The sequence below is a fragment of the Leishmania braziliensis genome, chromosome 9 (genome assembly GCF_000002845.2).
Source record: "Leishmania braziliensis MHOM/BR/75/M2904 complete genome, chromosome 9".
NCBI lineage: Eukaryota > Euglenozoa > Kinetoplastea > Trypanosomatida > Trypanosomatidae > Leishmania > Leishmania braziliensis.
In genome coordinates, this window is record NC_009301.2 from 491,214 (window position 1) to 509,803 (window position 18,590).

General features: G+C 59.0%; 6 protein-coding genes and 1 pseudogene across 7 annotated transcripts; all 7 read right to left on the reverse strand.

Annotated features, from left to right (window-relative positions):
* Positions 1–1,602: 1,602 nt before the first annotated feature.
* On the reverse strand, positions 1,603–2,271 carry LBRM_09_1350 (conserved hypothetical protein; the record flags this gene model as incomplete). The annotated part of the gene is made up of 1 exon (XM_001562699.1): positions 1,603–2,271. One exon carries the CDS (start codon positions 2,269–2,271, stop codon positions 1,603–1,605), a length of 669 nt encoding a protein of 222 aa, XP_001562749.1.
* Positions 2,272–3,920: 1,649 nt separating this feature from the next.
* Positions 3,921–4,385, reverse strand: LBRM_09_1360 (annotated as a pseudogene). Its single transcript has one exon. A coding segment is annotated over exon 1 (465 nt).
* Positions 4,386–5,912: 1,527 nt separating this feature from the next.
* Positions 5,913–6,959, reverse strand: LBRM_09_1370 (hypothetical protein; the record flags this gene model as incomplete). Its single annotated transcript, XM_001562700.1, has 1 exon — positions 5,913–6,959. The coding sequence occupies one exon, from the start codon at positions 6,957–6,959 to the stop codon at positions 5,913–5,915; it is 1,047 nt and encodes a 348-aa protein (XP_001562750.1).
* Positions 6,960–8,808: 1,849 nt separating this feature from the next.
* LBRM_09_1380 (putative paraflagellar rod component) lies at positions 8,809–10,626 on the reverse strand (the record flags this gene model as incomplete). The annotated part of the gene is made up of 1 exon (XM_001562701.1): positions 8,809–10,626. One exon carries the CDS (start codon positions 10,624–10,626, stop codon positions 8,809–8,811), a length of 1,818 nt encoding a protein of 605 aa, XP_001562751.1.
* A 1,446-nt stretch (positions 10,627–12,072) lies between these two features.
* Positions 12,073–13,770, reverse strand: LBRM_09_1390 (conserved hypothetical protein; the record flags this gene model as incomplete). The annotated part of the gene is made up of 1 exon (XM_001562702.1): positions 12,073–13,770. One exon carries the CDS (start codon positions 13,768–13,770, stop codon positions 12,073–12,075), a length of 1,698 nt encoding a protein of 565 aa, XP_001562752.1.
* A 1,811-nt stretch (positions 13,771–15,581) lies between these two features.
* Positions 15,582–15,917, reverse strand: LBRM_09_1400 (histone H2B; the record flags this gene model as incomplete). Its single annotated transcript, XM_001562703.1, has 1 exon — positions 15,582–15,917. One exon carries the CDS (start codon positions 15,915–15,917, stop codon positions 15,582–15,584), a length of 336 nt encoding a protein of 111 aa, XP_001562753.1.
* Positions 15,918–17,173: 1,256 nt separating this feature from the next.
* Positions 17,174–17,752, reverse strand: LBRM_09_1410 (conserved hypothetical protein; the record flags this gene model as incomplete). The annotated part of the gene is made up of 1 exon (XM_001562704.1): positions 17,174–17,752. One exon carries the CDS (start codon positions 17,750–17,752, stop codon positions 17,174–17,176), a length of 579 nt encoding a protein of 192 aa, XP_001562754.1.
* Between the last annotated feature and the right edge of the window lie 838 nt (positions 17,753–18,590).

Genomic DNA, 18,590 nt, shown 5'->3' on the forward strand with positions numbered 1-18,590 from the left:
TTTTGNNNNCGACTGCCCGCTGCCTCAATGTTTTTGCGTTCCTCGTCTGCCTGTTGCTTCTCATCCGAGAGCCCCGACGCGTCGCTGATTTCTTCCAGCGCTGCGACGGTGCCTTGTTGCGTCTCGCCACCGAATCGGAGGAGCCGCCCCTGCACGCGCGTGACGCTATGGTGGCTGCGGGTGCAGCTGGCAGCCACGGCAGACAGCGATGGAGGCGTGAAGTGAGGGTTTTCGTAGGCGCTCTCCGCGAACGCACGCACCCCAGCAATACGACAAGCACCACTCCAGCCACCGTCCGAATACATTACTGACGGTCTGTCTGCACCGTTCACCGATGACCACGAGGGCCACCAGGACGCGAAAAGAGGCCAGTCGTGATCCCCAGCAGCGGCGGTTCTCAAGCTGCGGGTCGCATCGTGTTTCACCGCCCGCGGTACCGCGCCAGCCTTCCATACATGTGCAATAGCAACCGGCGCTTTAATGCCGGAGGTGTTCATTGATGTCGGCACCGTCACTGCAGTCGCCGACGTGTACTCCCATAATGGAGCTGGTGCCTGTTCTGCTATGCGTGGTCGGTGGCACGGAGTTCCACCGACGACGCAGAGCACCGACTCGCTAGGCGACAACATTGCCGCGTGGCCCCACCGCGCCCCACCCGTCAAGCACTCCTCCTTACTGGGCGCATCGGCACCGGTCGTCGCTGTCCACGCTGACATTGCGGTAATCTCCACGACCAGCGGAGGACCGCTGAGAACTTCGTCGTACAGCGCTGGTGGCCCGCTCGGCACTGCGGCTGCGGCCTTTGCCTTGCTGCCCACTGGTTTGGGCATCGACGCTGACAGTTGTCCGTCTGTACTTCACTGTGAGTGCGCGGCGGCGAGGGAAGAGGAGAGAGACAGTGACGCCACAGGGCATGGCACGTGCCTGCTTGGGGAGAGCGAGGTGGGCAAATAACTTTTGCAGGTGTGTCCCGTCTCCCAGCAGCCGCACAGCTGTCTGTAGGTCTGTGCGGGAGGAGAGAAGAGGGCGGTGTGTGTGTGTGTGTGTGTGTGTACAGAGGGAGAGAGACAGGAACGACGAGGATGTCGGAGAAGGAGTTGCTCAGCATCAGCATCGTTTCAGCGGTTAGTCCGAGCGAGGAGGTGGAGGGGGGAACAAAGCTGCACACTGATACGTATTCGCGCGCGTGTGTGGGCCATAGAGAGGCACTAAATTGGTCTGAGGTGCGAGGGAGGGGAGAGGACAAGCACTGAGACTTGTGCTGCTGTATCACACCAAGGGAGAGAGAAGCAGAGACGGAGGAGGAGAAAGCGTTCGAGCGACCGGCGTTCTTCTTTGCTACGTGTCTATCCACGTTGAAGCCGAGGCGCTAGGAGAGGGAAAGATAAGGTGGAGGGTATAGGGGGAGGGGTGGGGGAGCGCATGCTCGGTTAGAAGGCGACTTCTCTTAGGGCAGCAGCTCTAAAACAGCAGCTATGGAGGAGGAGCTGTGCATATGCGCCGCTCTTCCCCACCCCACCCTCCGCCGAAAACCCTCACAGGCACACACACACACACACACACACACTTAGGTGCATTGGCGGCACGTCCTCTAGCACCTGCTCAGGGGACTATGAAGGAGTTGTCCATGGAGTCCAGCATCTGCAGAACTGACTCTGGTAGGTAAGAGGCCGCATAGTTGCTCAGGCGATCCACATGAGGAGGAATGAGCACCGGCAGCGAGTACCGCTGGGCGTCCACCTCAACTTCCTCCATGTACGCGCACTGGTACATAGACGGCAGCGCCGTGCGCATCTGCGCCACCCGCACGTTGGGCGGCAGCAACGCTTCACAGAAGGCGTGCGCGAAGTGGATGCAGTTGTGCTTCACGAGGTGATACCTGCTCCCCAGCCACGTGTCGCTCTGAGCAAAGCTGGACACGAGCTCCTGCACTGCTAGAGCGCTTAGCTGCGTCTGCCCGACATAAAACTGCTCTCGGAAAATATGCGGCGAAGAGTGTCGAGGCTCAACGACACGGATGCCACTGCCCTCATCGCAGCGGCCAAACTGGTACTCGGCGTCGTACACCTGAATGCCGACGTGATGCACCCCAATGCCCACCGACCAAAGCCACGAGTTGAACTTTAAGATGTCGTATACGTTGACGAAGACGGCATTGGGCTGGAGAGCTGCTTCCTCGCAGTCTTTGAGGTTAGCAGGTGAAGCCGACTTGCCGGCTGCGCCCGACTCGCTTGCTGAGACGGTTGTAATATCAGAGTTGTTGGGGTACATTTCTACAGGAGTCTTTTCGCTCTTGCAGATCTGGAGAAGAGGGAGGGAAGCACCGGGATAACGGATAGAGTGCGAGAGGCGCGGCACACACACACACACACACACCCACACACACAGACGTACCGGGTGTGGTGTGAGACACACGAGCGCACGGGCAAACGGAGTGCGCCGTCAGCCTTTGAAAATGGGGGAAGAGCACGAGAGTGAGGAAGCGCGCAGTTCACGTCAGAGGCTCACAGAGACACACACACACAGAACGAGTCGGAGTCAGATTGCCAGAGATAGAGAGGTGAGGTCCGCTGGAGAATGGGGATGTTGATGTAAAGAGCGAGGACGTGTGATGGATGGGTGGAAGAAGGAGAGGAGGAGAAGAGCGCATGCAAGTACATACAGAGATAAAGGGAAAAACAAGAGACCGTGACAGGAGAGGGAAGAGATGGGGGAAGGCCATTCTGAGCCTGCGCGTCTTTGTAGGTGCTCCGCTTCCCTCTATGCATGTCCAAACAAGGCAGGGCGGTGATTAGAGGAAGGGGTGGGGGCTGGAGGGGAGGAGAGCAAGGCAAGAGCGAATCCGGCACACCATCATGAGCTGATCAGCACCCACACAGACCTTTGCTACTTGAACTGAATTCTTCAACTCGACAGCTGTCAATGCTCTTCGTCCACCGACACACACAACAGGGGCCACACGCAGCAGCAGTAGGCGAGCAGAAGAAAACAACGCCGGCGGTACGATAAAGACTGTGAAAGCGCTGAGAAACATCCCGATGACCACCACAGCACAATACCGCCCTTTCGGAGGGAGCGCACTGCTGAGTGAAAGAGAGACGCGCGCAGCAACCACAGATCGACTTGGTATTCGTTCTTCAAACTCACTCTCCACCCTTTCAACGACAGGGACGCACACCACAGCGCGTGATGTCCCAGGAGTCTCGTAGCCTCTCCCCCCCCCCCATACACACTGTGTGTGCGGGGAAGTCAAGCAGCTCCTCCCCCATTGTTGCCAATGCCGAGCCACTTCTGGCGGTGATAGGGTCGAGTGCCTGCGACGTCAGGGAGGCCAGAGCGACTCCTCGCCCCCGAATGGCCGCGTGAGGAACGGCAAAAGTGTAGATGCTTTAGTTGTGTCGGTTAGTTGGATGAAGTTGATGGGGTGGGGATGTCCGAGTTGCGCTCCCACGATGTGGAGGATGAGGCAAAGGTGGAAGAGGGAGGGGGGGGGGCACGGAGCAGGAGGGGGCGGGGAAAGTACACACGCGGGTGCGTTGCACTGCCTGCGTGTATGTACACTCCCACCGCAGTACACATCGAGAGGCAGAGAAAGAGGGAGTGAGCACATGGAGAGACAATCGAGGCTCCGACACACGTCTACAAGAAGACACGCAGCGCTACTCGTCCTCGCCGCGATCAAGACAAGCGCAATCGATTCCAAGTAGAAGGCGAAGTGCACCCCGTGAAAGACACGCACGGATGCAGAGGCAGCAGAGAAACGACGAGCAACACAGAAGGGAAAAGGCGAAGATCAACACAGGGACCTGAGCTCATACGCAGATCCACAGTCAGCTATATCTATCTATCGACACCTGCGTGCGTGTGGGGGCTCAGATGACACACACACTCTCCACCCCCCTCACCTACATTCATAACGCTCACCAATCGCGATCATCCGCTAATGACCTGCGCGGCTGCGGGGTCGGGGTTGTGGTGCGATTTGTGTTGGGTTCCGCAGTAATGGGGTCTTCCCGCTGGTGGGATGCTTCGCATGCACTGAAGAGCAAGGGGTTGCGGTGGATGAAGCTATGCAGGGAGGAGCTTGACAGGTAGGACGTCACGGGCCGCACTAGTCGAACGACGTGGTGTGGTATCAACACCAGCACCCAGTGCCGCCTTCCGTTCACCTCGATCTTCACCATGGGAATTTTCAGCAACAGTCCCGTCTTTTCTGTCCGCCGCGCCTGCGCCGCCTGTACCGCTGGCGGCAGAAGCGTCTCGCACTGCACTCGAGCAAAATCAATGCCCTTGTGCTTCACGAGGTGGTGCCTGTTGCCTATCCACTCCACCTGATCCGAGAGGGCCTCTACGAGCTCCTCCACCGCCAACGCTCCCAATCGTGTTTAAATAGAGAAAGAAGTGCTCTCGCGGCACGTGTACGGAGGCGAGTGGCGAGGCTCAGCGCTGCCGACGCCTTTTGCCGATGGGGTGATGAGAGCGCCAGTGCTCCTTGCGGTACACCTGCACGCTGAAATGACGAACGCACCCGCCAATGAGCCGCAGAACGGCGCTGCTCCCCCGTCCCGTCCTCCCCGCCCCACAACCGACAACGCAGCCGAGTAAGCAAAGTGCCGAGCGAAATGTGCAGGCCACCGTGGCAAAGGCGATTGAGCAGGGCAGGGCAGAGCTCGGGGAACGCAATAAAAAGACACACCACACAGAGTGAGTGTGTCTCTGTGCTTGCTTGTGTGCAACTCGCCTGCCTGCCGCTCTCCATCTCAACTATGCACCTGCACACCCATCAGACGTAAGGGCAGTAGCTCAGCAAAGGAGGAACGGGCAGTCAAGAGAACGAAGGCTGACCAAATATGTCTGTGTGCGTCGGGGGAGAGGAGTATGTGAACTCAATCCAGCGAGCTGGCCAGAGAGAGAGAGACTGATGAGAAGACTCAGACAGGCGATAGTCACATCGAGGGGAAAAGGAGAAACAGTTGACAAGGAAAGAGAGAGAGCGAAGCTGTGACAGTTTAGAGGGGCAGAATGCGTGCCTGTGTGTGTATGGAGTGAGGGGCGGAGGACGAGACGTTCAGTTCTGCGAGGCGTGATTGCAACTGTGTTCTCTCTCCTTGCGTTGTTCTACCGGGGCCGATGTGCTGGCTGGTGTCGCGTCTGTGTTATACACCGAAGAGGTACACAACCTCCTCCCCCCCCCCCACACACACAGCAGCGCACTACAGCAGGTCCCTCTCGCGTGCGCCAACTCACACAGCCTTTACACGGCCATGGTTGTGTGACACGCGTTCTTCCTCACGTTGCGCTGTTGCTTGCATGGCGTTGTGGCAGAGAAAAGTGTGGCGAGCGATGGTGACGTGACCACACGGAGGCGTCCAAAGGAGGAGGGGGGGGGGGAGGGGGCACTCGCCGGAGCACGCGCGTAGGCACGCCACGGACACGACCCCTGAGGCTGCAGAGAAACGCAACGGCGCGCGTGTGTGCCTGTGTGGAAGAGCGACAGGCGAAACCACAGTGTGTGGGAGGACTGCGGTACTGGCACACTCGTGCAGAAGGAGAGGAGACTGGGGATGCGTGTGTGTGTGGGGGGGGGGAGGGAGGGAACAGGGGAGCGCAGGAAGAGTGTAGCGCTATGCGCCGTCAGAGCGCATATATGTGAAGAGGCAGACGTTGCGCAAAGCACGACCTCACTCCTCCGGAGGCGTAGCGTCGATAGAGAAAGAGAGAGCGCCTGCATATGCAAGGGGCGAGTTGCAGGCCATACATTAATGCTGCTCTCGTGAAACCGAAGTAAGAGAGAGAGAGGCCTAGCGAAGGAGCGAGTCTCCCTACGTGCTTAGAGGGAGTGCGCACTCCTATGGGTGGGCAAAACAGCGAATGCCTTCAGAGTACAACCTTTCCCCACCCCAGACACATCCTCACAGGATGTCTTCGTCGCTGTCTATGACAACAACTTCAGCTTCCTCACGTAGCTGCACCTTTGAATTAGGCACGATGTTGTCGGCGGTGCTGGAAGTGGAGCCGGCGCCTCCAGCGCTCTCTCGCGTTTCCCCCTCGTCGGCGTCCACGACTACAACGCTGTCAGTGATCGGCGCGCCACCGCCTCGAAGGTGTTTTCGTCTGGAAGCGGAGAGTGTACATGCCGGTCGTAGAGGGGGCCATGAAGAAGCGGACGTGGCGCCAGTACCGCCGAGCGAGTTGGTGTGGCCCAAGGAGCCGCTGGAGAACGAGGGCCACTCGGCTATCCACTGCTGCGCTTGCGTCAACGCCGTCCAGTACGCCTGCCCACACCACGTGGCGCTTGGCGCTGAGGTCGGCGACACACCGCCTCGCTCTGCTGGCGAGCACAAGGCCAGCGCTGCCACATTGTCAAAGCGCTCCGCAGGCGTAACAGCCCCTGCCTGGATAATGGAGCACGAGGCGGAGGAGAAGGCAGGCGCAGTGAGCTTGAAGCTCCCGCAGTCTTCCTGACACTCGCCGCCCTCGACATGTCTGATCCCGTCGTCCTCATGTTTGGGCACTTGACTCAGGACACCAAGCGGTACAACTTCGGAGAACGACTCGTGGCTTTGTAGTCCGGATAGGGTGACCGTGATGGGCCACCGAGAGAGAACCTGGCGCAGTTCAGCAGCTCGACGGCATACGGGCGCAAGAACGTCTGCCTGTGCCATCGCTGTCAGCGACTCCTTTGTCGATCCGAAATGAGGGCTCTGGTCTCTGCCTCCTCCAGCGTTCACTGCACTATGCTCCAGCAGGTGCACAATGTAACGGAGATGAACGGGTATGCCGCACACCCAGACCACGAAGAAGATGTGGTTCTCCACATCCTTTAATGTCCATTGTGCCACCTGCGCTGGTGCAAGGCGTGGTGCCGGTGTGGGACTGTCTTCTGACGAGGAAGGCAATACGACGACATCACTCGCGGCTGCGGCTTCGTCAAACTGCGGAGGCGGAGCCCCTCGCATTGGCCACCTTCTTCAACAGTTGCACTCTTCTGACCGCTCAGCCCAACTCCAAGTTCGTGTGCGTCTACTGTTAGCGGATGGAAGGAGGACGCATCGCAGAGAAGTTGCTCGCAGTCGCACTCCCTCCGGTGCCCACGCCAGCCGTGTGGCAACTCAGAAGAGAAGATGCAGGAGACAATGTGAAGCGAAAAAAGAGAGAGCGGAATGGTGGGCGGTGTTGATGGCCCTATTCCGAGGACGTGGAGCACGACCGATAGGCCGAGGCAGCAAAAGTCATCGTCAGTGGAAGTGGGAGGGGGGACGTGGAGAGAAAAGTCGGGCAACCGCAACGAGGGCAGCTGGAGTGTGATGGAGGAGGGAGGGCGGGAGAAGAGGAGTACTCGAGCGCACACGCACCCACTCAGTTTCCCCCTTCTCGGTTTCTTCCCGTCTGGAGTACAGGATGCACTTCACTTTCGAATACGCCCTTCCACAGATCCCCGAGGAGGAAGGTCCTTTACAGCGCACCTTCCTCTGTTTTACCGCCTCCCTCGCCCCTCAAGCACAAATGCAACAGGTAGCCGTGATGAGGTGCACGGGGTGAGCAGTCGAGGGCGGAGGCCATCCTGATTGCCTCCGTACACCTGCCGCCTAAGCACAGGTTTTGTCTCCGCTGCATTTTTACAATGGCCCCCAAACGCTAGTGTGTGCCTCGAGTTTGCAGGCATGCGTTGCTCGCGGCGGTGCCACCGCCCTTGTCCATCGTCATCCCTCAATGACCCGTCTAACCCTCACCTACCTGTTCCCTCCCCTCTTTATCCGCCTGTCGTATAGGGAGAGGGTAGAGAGTGCAGAGGAGGTCCAGTGAAGGTAGTAAAGAGAGAAGAGAACACACCTGCAGAGGTCGGAGAAGGGGTGGAGAGGGAGGGTAGCAGAACGCCCACCACACGCATAACGTCGACAGCTGAGCGAACACGCGCGCACTACAACAGGAGAGAAAGGCTAACATGAAATATACATTGAATGAAAAGGGGGAAAGGGTGGTGGGGAGATGCACGCCGCAGCTGTGTGATCAGTGGGACAGGTAAGCGAAGTAGAACGGGTCATGCCGGGAGGGGTTGATGGGTGGGGGAGGCTGAGAGCCATGGGGGAGGGGGGAGATTGGAGTCAGCGAGTAGGAGCCACAGCATGGCGAACCGCTCGTAGAGGAGCCGGACCACTTCTGCGCAGCCCACACTGCGCCGTGTTCCCTCATTCCCTTCCCCCCGCCCAGCCCACGGCCGCCCTCTCCGCGTAGCACGCGGCGTTATACATGCGACAGAGAAATACTGCAATGACGCCGACAACAAAGCGAATCAGCCGCATCTGCGCGGCTACGTGAACCCCCGAAGGAGGTAGAGGAAGGCACCTGAGGGAAATCGCGATGAGAAGAGAGGAGGAAAGATAGGCGCGGTGGCAGCAGTACCTGCATTGCGACCAGAGAGCAAAACGATATACACACAGCGCGCACGACACAGCCATCACCTGTACCTTTCCGCTGCCGTGATGTCGCCGCCGCCACACCTCTGTCAATCCACTCCTCTACTGCTCTCACTTGGCAAAGACTCCACTGATGGGTGGGTGTATGAGAAGCGGCGAGATGGAGAAGAAGAGCACACAAAGCAGTATAATGGTGTGTCCCCGAGAGAGGTGTGCGAGCTGACGGCAGCCACATCGCGAAGCTGTGCGGAATGGGGGGGGGGGGAGGGGAGGGGAGGAGTTTCCAACCTTGAAAGGCGAGTCGGATGAGAGGGCGTTGCGCCGTGCGTCGCGTGGCTTTTCTCTCGCCTTTCGCATTGTTTACATCATTCGTTGCCCGACTTGCACACACCTAAGCCTCGATCTGCGCCGGTGCAGCGACGGCGTCACCCGCCGCGCTTGACGTGGCCGCTACAGGGGCGGCGATGGCAGCCGCGTTGACACCGCGCTCCAGCGCTTCCTGCTCCTGCTCCACAAGCGCCTTAGCCTCCGCGATGCGTGCCTTCTTCTGGAAGACTTCCTGCTCTTCGCCCTCGACGTACTTCATCGAACGATTCACGAAGCGGGTGCGGGCCGCGATGGACTCGTGGCCAAGCTCTTGCAGAGGGTGCACAAACGGCTTCTCGGTGCGCTCGTGCGAACTCAGCACGAGGTCCTCGACAGACTCGAACACCTGCTCACCGGCGTCCTGCGTGGCGTGCAAGGCGTTGATGACCCCCTCCACCGCCTGCGCCTGCGCCAGTACCTCCGCCAGCTCCTCGCGATAGTGCTTGTAGTTGGGGTCGAGGCTGTCCATGGCGCTGTCGCGGTTATGCTGCGCAAGCCGGGCCTGGCGCTCCAGCGTGTCGAGGCGGTGCGTCTTCTTTACCGTGAGCTCACCACACACGAACACAAATGCGCGGTAGACATTGAGGAACTCGTCCGACTCGTGGTCGATGATCGCGTTAAGAGCGTTCCCAGCGCTCTCCTCGGGGAGCTTCGTCACCATCTCCTTAACGTACTCCTCCATCGCCCGGGTCACAGGCTCGCATCCATCACAGTACTCAAGGCACCGCCGCAGCCGCTGCACGTGTTGGTTCCCTATAGTGACGAATTCCTCGTGAGCCGTCACGCGCTCCGCCTCTGCCTTGACTGCCTCCACCACATCCTGCGTCATGGTCCGCTGCTGCTCCATGACCTCCCGCAGCTCCACCGCTTTCTGTAGCAGTTCGTGTACTAGCTGGGCCTTTCGCTCCACAATCAACTTGAGCGACGCATCCATCTTCTTCCTCTGCTCCTTGAAGGCCGCCTGCGCTGCATCATGGCTGGCAGCTTCGTGCGCACGCGCATTGTCGCAATTCACCAGGTCCGTCTGCAGTGCAGACTTGAGGGCATCTTTGTCGTCACTGAAGACCTTCACGGCATCTTTGGCGTCCTCGCGCAACTTCTGCAGGCGATCAGCAAAGTGCACCACCTCGTCGTCTTCCTCTGTGGAGCTCAGAAAATGGAGGCGCTTCGCGTAGCAGACAAGGTACTCGTAGCGCGCCGCGATGAGGTAGCGGTGAGCCCGCTCCACCTCGATTACGTCGCCGTGGCTGAGAGCGGCGTCGTAGACGGCCTGGGCCTCCTGAACCTGCGTCGCACACTTTCGCCGCTGCTCATCCATCCCCGACAGCTCATCCTTGATCGCCTCCGTTGCATCAACGTGCTGAATTTCATGCAGCGCCGCCAGCGCCTCGGGGAGGTCGACGACAGCATTTGTGGGCACATGCGGCTTGATGGCGTTCATGCTGTCCTTCATTAGGAGGTAGCGACCCCGCGGTAGATCCTTGTCAGTTAGGTGGTGCAGGGCACTTGCAAAGCTGTTCGCGTCCAGCGCCGGGCGCATGCAGACTTCTGCGATCTTCTCCGGGTTTACGCGCTGCCCACACTCCTTCATGAAGAGCGCCTCATTCCAGCCAGCAGGACGCTCGTGACGGTAGCGCTCACAAAGCTTCTCGAAGGCTGCCAAAATGGCCTCACCATTGACCATCAGCGATGGCAAGCGACCATCCGTGTAGGCGAAAAAGTTATCGGCGATGGACAGCCCATTTTCCGCGAATTCAGCGACGGCAGCGACGGCTCGGTGATTCTCAATATCCTGCGCGTCCCGCGAAGGGTACACGGGCGGAATAATCGCGTAGGAGTTCATGATGACACCCTTCGTTATGTAGTAGTTGATTCGGTGTGTCAGAGGATGCGTGTGGGTTGGCAAGGCGCGTCTTCTGGAGGGTGAGTGGAGAGGACACACGAAGGCGAAAGAATGAGGGGAGGGGGGCAGCGATGAAGTTGCAGCGCAGTGGTGGCGACCATTTTGCATCTTTCCAGTTTAGACCCACATGCGGGTGCACCGATACGCACAAACGCCGATAAAGAGAAGGGCGATGAGTGTCGGTGTGCCTACAGGACGTCCGCGATGGCTGTGTGGTGAGAGAACGTCTTGTTAGCGACAAGCACATATTTGGTCCAGCGAAGATCCCCTTTTCCATTCAGCGGGCCCATTCGCCGTCGCACAAGACACGAGTTCAGCTTCACTCGGCCCCCTCCCTGCCCTGCCACACCGTCCATCGTGTGGCGCGAAGTAGCCGTAGGCACGCCGTACAGCAACGCGTCCACTCAGTGACCTGACCGCGTGCGCTGCCTCACACTCCATCCACCCCCCCTCCGCTCCGCTGGTCGCCACACGGTACGCCCCACGGTGTGGGGCAGGCTACGCCCGGGCCACGCTGAAACTCTCGCCCTCATGTGGATGGCACATGTGTGTTCACTGTCGCACGTCGCTCCGAGGCAACGCCATCCAGGAACTGACCCTTGTCCCCACCAGAAGTGGGTCAATATTGGCAGGGATAGATGGGAGGGTAGAGGAGAGGGGGGGAGGTGAAGTGGCTGCCTGGCTTCCGGGCAGAGTGGGTGGCTACGGGGACCCCTGGGACACCGCGTACTGTGGCGCCCCTCCCCCCGCGTCATTGAGGGAGTTCAGAAAAGGAAAGAGGGGAGAATTCGCCGATCAGGCTTACGCAGGAGAGCGAGAACCGGCTTGTTTCAGCGGTTTCAGCAAGCAAAAGGGGTGAGCAACGGCAGTGAAAGAGACCAACATAAGAGAGAGGCAACTTGAATACTCCAGCACGCACTGAGGTCAATGCACATATACCCGCTGCGGTAGCGTGGGCACAGACACTGTCAAGTGAAGCGATGGCGATGGAGATGGCGCGGTGGTGAGTGTCCATTGTAAGCAAAGAAGCAAATCGAACAGAAGAAAGGTGAAAAAAACTGCCAGCAGAGGCGCCCACGCGTCACCATCCCACTTCATTCTACCAAAGACCCCATGACGGACCGGAGGGTGGGAAAGATGAGCTCTGAGAGACCGACAGAGGCAACAGCATGGTGAGTAGCGGAGAGCGAGAAGAAGAGGGGGGAGGGGGGCAGTGCATCTGGAGGTCGACCCTTTACAACAGGTACTTGTGAGCTTCCATACAGACTGGCGTGCACTACACCCGCTGCTTCGCTATGATTGATTTTGTTTGGGGCTCTCCTTCCCTCTCCTTCCCTCTCCTGCCCATCTTCCTCCCTTCGAACTAACCATTTTGATGCCGTGCACTTAGCTGATAGGCCCTGCCTTCGCCCTGGAGTGGTGCTTCTGGGCCTTTTTACGCTGCGCATCCGACACAAGGTTGTCGACATAGTCATCCTGCTGCATGCAATAGTACCAGAGCACGGCCAACCCTGTGCCGACAACAACCATGCTGATGGCGGCGATCAGCAGTATGTAGAGCGGGTTGAACTGCTTCTTGTATTTATACGAATTGGCGGGTGGCTCGTCGACGTCGGTGAAGGAGATGTGGATGCGGGAGACGCGATGGGGGTAGATTGACGGCCCCCCCTTGAGGCCTGTTTCCACGTACATCTGATTGCCTTCCACAAAGTCGTCAGGGACGGTGGAAAGGTCGAGGGTCAGCGAGTGCAGGGAGACGCCATTGGCGTTGCCGAGGTACTCCTTCAGGGCTGACGTTCGCCCTAGCGGCACTTCTTTCATCTGGTCCTTCGTTTTGCGCGGCGAGGTGAAGCAAAACACAGCCGAAAAGGCGGAGGCAAAACGCAGTTTGGTGTTGTAGGAGAGGTAAAACCCGACATTGTTCGGTGACGGCCGGGACTCATTTGCGCCAGCGTAGCCGGCCACCACGTAGCTGAACACGTCTGTGCTCATCGCCAGCTCACTGTAGGTGCCCATAACAGGTCTTCTGGCCTTCATGACGACCCACTGTAGGCCCTTGGGGCCCTTTGGTACCTGGGGAGGCACAGTGTGAAACTCGAACGCCGCCACAGCGAGCATGGTGTTATCGCTGAGGAAGTTGTACTTCCACGTGACAGGCAGCTGCAGCGTGCTGTTGCGAGGAGTCCTGATACAGTACTCCCCTTCCATGGTTCCAGACAACCCCAGCGCCGCATCATCCTTGCTGAAGCACAGGTGCTTGTCCTCGAGAATGACCTGCACGTCTAATGGGCGACTATTGCACGAGTAGCTAGTTTCATTGACGTATTCCATGTAGTGGTCTTGGGCACACAGACAAGTCTGTGTGAGCGGCCCATCGTTGGAGATGAACCCGCTGCACGCCTCCTGTGCATGTGTGGGGAGTACCACGTACTCAGCCGCTGTGTAGCTCTCATTGGAGTTCCTGCATGCAACGATGGCATTGGAGGAGTAGGCATTTACGCCATTTATGCACTGTAGAGAGGCCACCTCTGTCGACTGCGAGTCCGGTGTCTCCGCTTGACTGCCGCTCGTATTGGCGAATGCCTGCTGCACCTGTGCGAGTTGTGCGGGCTGTGCGCTCATTTTCTGTGCGGTGGCCCGAATAGATGGCTGGGCCTTGCGCATGTTGGGCAACGACGCGAGAGGTGAGAGTATGGCATCCGCCCTTTCCGTGCGGAGGTCTGCCTCCGTGTCCATCTTGGCGAGGAGCGCGTTTGCTTGGCTGTCGAGAGGGCCGCCGGCCACGACAAACGCAAGCGTTTGGACGGCCCTGGCGCGTTTCACCACTGACTGAACAGCGGATTGCACCGTGCCGAGGGGACGCTGCAGGGAATGTGTGACGTACCCCAGGAGTGACATTTGACCAGCGCTTTGCTGCGGCGCGTAACCTACAGAATTGGGAAGGTGGTCCGCTTCCACGAACACCTCAGCAGCTTTCATAATGCCGTTATCATGGCTGGGGTTGTATCCATCAGCCAAGAGCTCCAGAGCTACACCGACTCGCTGTGCATAGGCAGCGAGGGAGCGGAGGCGTTGACGCTGCATCGCTGTCGGTGCCGACGACGTCGGTGTTAAGGCCACTGCAGCAGTCGTGGAGGCGAGGAAGGAAGTATGCAGCAGCAGAACCGCTACGGTTGCCAGGACGGCTGCCGCAGCAACTTTTCGAGTCATTCTGACGGTGTGTTCGTGAGTTGCTTGTAGGGGCTCTTCTTCTCTCCTGCTTTGCCTGGGCGCAAAGATGACGGTGGTTGTGTGGGAAGGATGAGGGAATAGGGAGGGGGAGAGGGGGAGACAGCGCAGCAAGAGAACCAAACGCCAGAGCAGAGAGAGAGGAGGATGGGAGAGACAGTCCCACGTGATGAGAGAGAAAAGAGAAGCGAAGGACAGACAGCACCTCGCAGACAATAAACACACCACGATTTGGTGATTCCGCCTTAAAGAGGAGAGACTCAGCGTGCGCACGCCCACAAGCGGCGGTGTAGAAAAGAGAAAGTGAGAGGAGGTGAGGTGGGCACAACAGTGACGGCAAAGCAGAAAACAACAGCAAAATAGAAGAGGTGTGGGCTGCAAGTGGGGGAGGCACGCACACAACGACCCACTTGATAAGTAAATGAGAGAGAGAGAGAGGTGGATGAGGCAAGTAGCTGCAAACCAGCCAAGTCAAGCAAAAATGATCGAGCAGTGGTGAGCACAGGGGTACAGTGAGATATTCGCAAAGACGCGATGCACGCGCAGCCGGAGCGGAGCGGGCAAGCGGAAAGCCAAAGTCAAAAAAGTGCAGTCAAACAATAGAGGACTCGGACAGTGTGAGCTGAGAGAGACGTAAAGGAGGGAGGGGGGCCGGGGTAGATGGCACGCTGATGTCAATGCAAAACAACAGGGTGGGGAGGGGAAGGGGCGCTGTCACGTGCACCGAGTTGGAGACTGTGAGAGCACTGCGAGGAAACGTGCAGAGAAAGGGGAGAGGGAGAGAGACCCAGAAGGCACGAACACGCGCGGATACAGGGTGCGTGCCAAGGTGGTGGGACGAGGTCAGGAGTGGCGGAGGTGGCATGGATCGAGGGGAGGGAGAGGGAAAAGATAAACGGAAGCGGAAGGGGTGACAGGTTAAGTGGAGGAGGAGAAACAACGCGCGCTTTTGCCCAGAAAGAGCGGCGGTGGTCACACACTCAGTCAACAGCGTCGTGGCCCCGCCTGTTGGACGTGGCGAGGCAGCCGCCTAACGGATTCGCTTCCCTCGTCTCGTCTCGCCTCGTTGCGAGGAACTACGGAGACACGAGAGGTATGAGGGAAGGGGTGAGCGAGTGAGGTATACTTGCGTACGGGGGAGGACACAAGCCCTCGTTGGAGGCACTGGTGTTGCGGCTGTCACGCCTGCAAGTCGCCGTATCCTCTTCACTGCAGTGGCAGGAGTGGTCCTCGCGGAGGTGTCAGCGGGGGGAGGGGGTCGTTGTGGGGGGAGACTCCGAGAAGAGGAGAAGAGACGACGGGGATGGAAAAGCAAGTCGAGATGTGTGTCACTCGTAATAAGCGAGAGAAAACAAAGCAAACACTTCTGCAGTGTGGCGAGGATGAAGAAGCGGGGAGGGGAGGTGAGAGGGGGAATGCAGAGAAGGGCGGAAAGAAAGAGAAGCGCACCTGTGCTTGCCCACGCTTCTTCTGCCTTCACTGTCACGCCCCGCTGCCCTCCCGTGCCTCTGCTGTCCACCGCCGCAGACCCCGGCAAATACTCCGGTAAAAGACGCGATCACATTTGAGAAAAGATAAAACAAAATCTCTATAGAAGCAAACGGCGCACGCGGGGAAAGCGTCCTCCGTTGCAAGCACAGGGCGTAGGCAGCCTCTGGCTGACCGACTTAACGGCACGCGTTCGACACAGCCTTCGTGCCCTCAGCCATGGCGTGCTTCGCAAGCTCCGCCGGCAGCACAAGGCGCACCGCCGTCTGCACCTCGCGCGCACCCAGCGTGCGCTTCTTGTTCACGCGAACAATCGACGCAGCCTCCGAGGCAATGCGCTCCAGCAAGTCGGTCACGTACGAGTTCATGATCATCATCGCGCGGTGCGAAAGTGACATGTGGCTGTTGATCGCCTTCAGTGAGCGGCTCACGTACACATTCCACGAGCGCTTCGGCCTGCGGTGGGCCTTGTGCGCGTGGGAAACCTTGCGGGGAGCGCGGCGGGAGACGGCCATGGTGGTGCGAGGGTGTGGGAGATGTAGGGGGGCGGGGGTGGCTGGAGAGCGAAGATGAGCTGCGAGGCTGAAGCTAGTTCGCGAAGCAAAGGAGAGAGTAGGGGGATTAGAGAGACGAATGAAGCCATGCGCGTAGAGATCACCTGTGAGATGGCGCGACGTTGCTGCAGAGCTGATGTGCACCCATTTCCTTGCAGTTTATAGGAGCCACAAACACGTGGGCAACCGTAACACCATGTCCGGTGTGTATGGCAGCGCAGCGTCTGGTGCACCTTCGCGTCAGTTGAACGGCGGCGGTGATGCTTGTGTGGCTGTGCTCGCGGCGGGCAGCAAGACAAAGCGACAAGTGGAGTAAGGGGATGAGCACAGGTAGGGAATGAGAGCTCTTGCCATCTCGGTCTCGCCCCCTCTTGCCCTCCCTTGGCTGTCTTCCTTTTCCCGCGCTGCGGGTGATGCTCTTCAGTTTTCGTTAGTGCATAAGCGGCCTCAATTACAGAGCGGAGGGGAGGGGGGCCAACGCCTCAGCGTGGGGTATCCCACGACTCAGTGCCTCCACTTGGTGTTGGGAAGCCCGGCAGGTCCTCTGTCCCTGCCTCGGAGCGACGTGCGACAGTGAACACACATGTGCCATCCACATGAGGGCGAGAGTTTCAGCGTGGCCCGGGCGTAGCCTGCGCCACACCGTGAGGCGTACCGTGTGGCGACCAGCGGAGCGGAGGGGGGGGTGGATGGAGTGTGAGGCAGCGCACGCGGTCAGGTCACTGAGTGGACGCGTTGCTGTACGGCGTGCCTACGGCTACTTCGCGCCACACGATGGACGGTGTGGCAGGGCAGGGAGGGGGCCGAGTGAAGCTGAACTCGTGTCTTGTGCGACGGCGAATGGGCCCGCTGAATGGAAAAGGTGTGTGAGTGCCTCAGCGGCAGTTAGTAAAGAAATGCAGCTCTGCATTGCACGGTTGTCCCTCCACCTTCTTCCAGTCCAGCACACGTGACAGGGAAAAGTGAAGACCACAAGGGATGTCAATCGCACCACAACAGCCACCACCACATCATCAAGAGGAAATGGAGGGGTAGGGAGCAGGGGGGCAAGGGGCAAGGGGCAAGAAGGCATGCACCACGGTAATTCATCTCGAGGATCCCCTTTGTCCCTCTCCTCACCATTACCAAGAAGACGCGCCAGCAGTGCAGGAGAGCGAGAGAGACATGCACGGGAGAAGAACGGTACGCAGGAGTGTGGGGTAGTCTTTCCTCCCCTTCTACTGCAGTTTCATGTCCTTGGCAAAGGCCTCCGCCTCCCTCGCCTCCAGCTGCTCCTTGGCGACCTTGCCTGCCTGATACGCCACGTGGCGTGCATCCATCGCCCTCTTCATGAGAGCTCTCTGCGTCTCAATACCGGCGGATGCCTCGCGCAGCAGCCGAAAATCGTACGGCAGTTGCGTGCACGTTGCTGTGAAGATGAACACCCCCAAACACGAGATGGGCGTGGTGAGGCGGCGCACCCATGAGTGCTGCGCCCACCTCGCAACAAGAGAGTTCATGGGGTCTGAGTAGCGCAGACTGCGGCTAACGATCCATGCTCCGACCCCAAGCCAGCAGCACTGGAAGCCTACTGTCATGACAGCATGATTCCACGCGTTCGTGTACATACGGTGCTCCATGTAGTGGTTTCCATAGACCCGTTGAGCATCTTCAATGCGTCGGACGTACTCCACTGGAATATCGAGGGCCGCCACCTCGGCCGGATCCGCCATGAACGGTGTCTCCGACAGCGACTGACGAGCAGTAGGGATGGCCTCTCCCTTTTCTGCCGACACACCTTCCTTGGGAGCCTGCATAAGCACTGCGGAGTTGGCGGGCCTCTGTCTGTATGGCGGAACACAAAATATCACGATATACGTACTCGCAGAAGACGGTGATTTGAGCTCCCCGTACGCTCGTCTGAGATGAGCAGCCGAGCACCGAGTCCGCTGCGCGGTGTAAGCGTGGCACGGAGCACAGGTGAGTGCAGGGACGTGTGGGCCTGTGCGTGTGCAAGTTCCGCATCCGCCCCAACCTCCACAAGAGGTGAGACCGAAGAAGAAAAGAAGAGAGAAAACGGGTGGAGTGAGGGGGAGGGGGTGGGGGCACAGGAGAGACGCATCGTACTTCGACCCGAGTCCCCGGGCACCAGAGCCGTGTGCCATGCAACCACCGTGACGACTGGGTACGCAGCTTGTTGTTGCTCTTCATCTTGTTGCCTGCATCGACAGATCGATGCTGCAGTCGGATGAGTGGTGCATTTTCGTGCACGTGTGTGCATGGGCGGGTGGGGGTATGGGGTGTGGTAGCAGAGGGGAGGAGAGGACACCCTCCTGGCAACTACGGGTGTCTGAGGTGCCAGTCTGCGCAGCTCATCACTGCGTGTGCACATTTGCGCTCCTATAGAAATTGGGAAAAGAAAAACGGCGTCTCAGCGATACGAATTCGGGAAGGCGTGAGACATGGCAGAGGTGAGAGGTCGGTAGGGCGGGCGATGGAGAGAGGGAGAGGGGGGGTAGGGGTGCTGCTCTCTCGGGTTGGGAATGTGGCTGCACAGGTAAAGCAAATGGGGTAGTAAAATGCCGAATGATGTTTCGCAGCTCAGCCTGCCCCCTTTCTCTCCCTATAGCACTCCCTAAGAGGCAAGCGAAATCG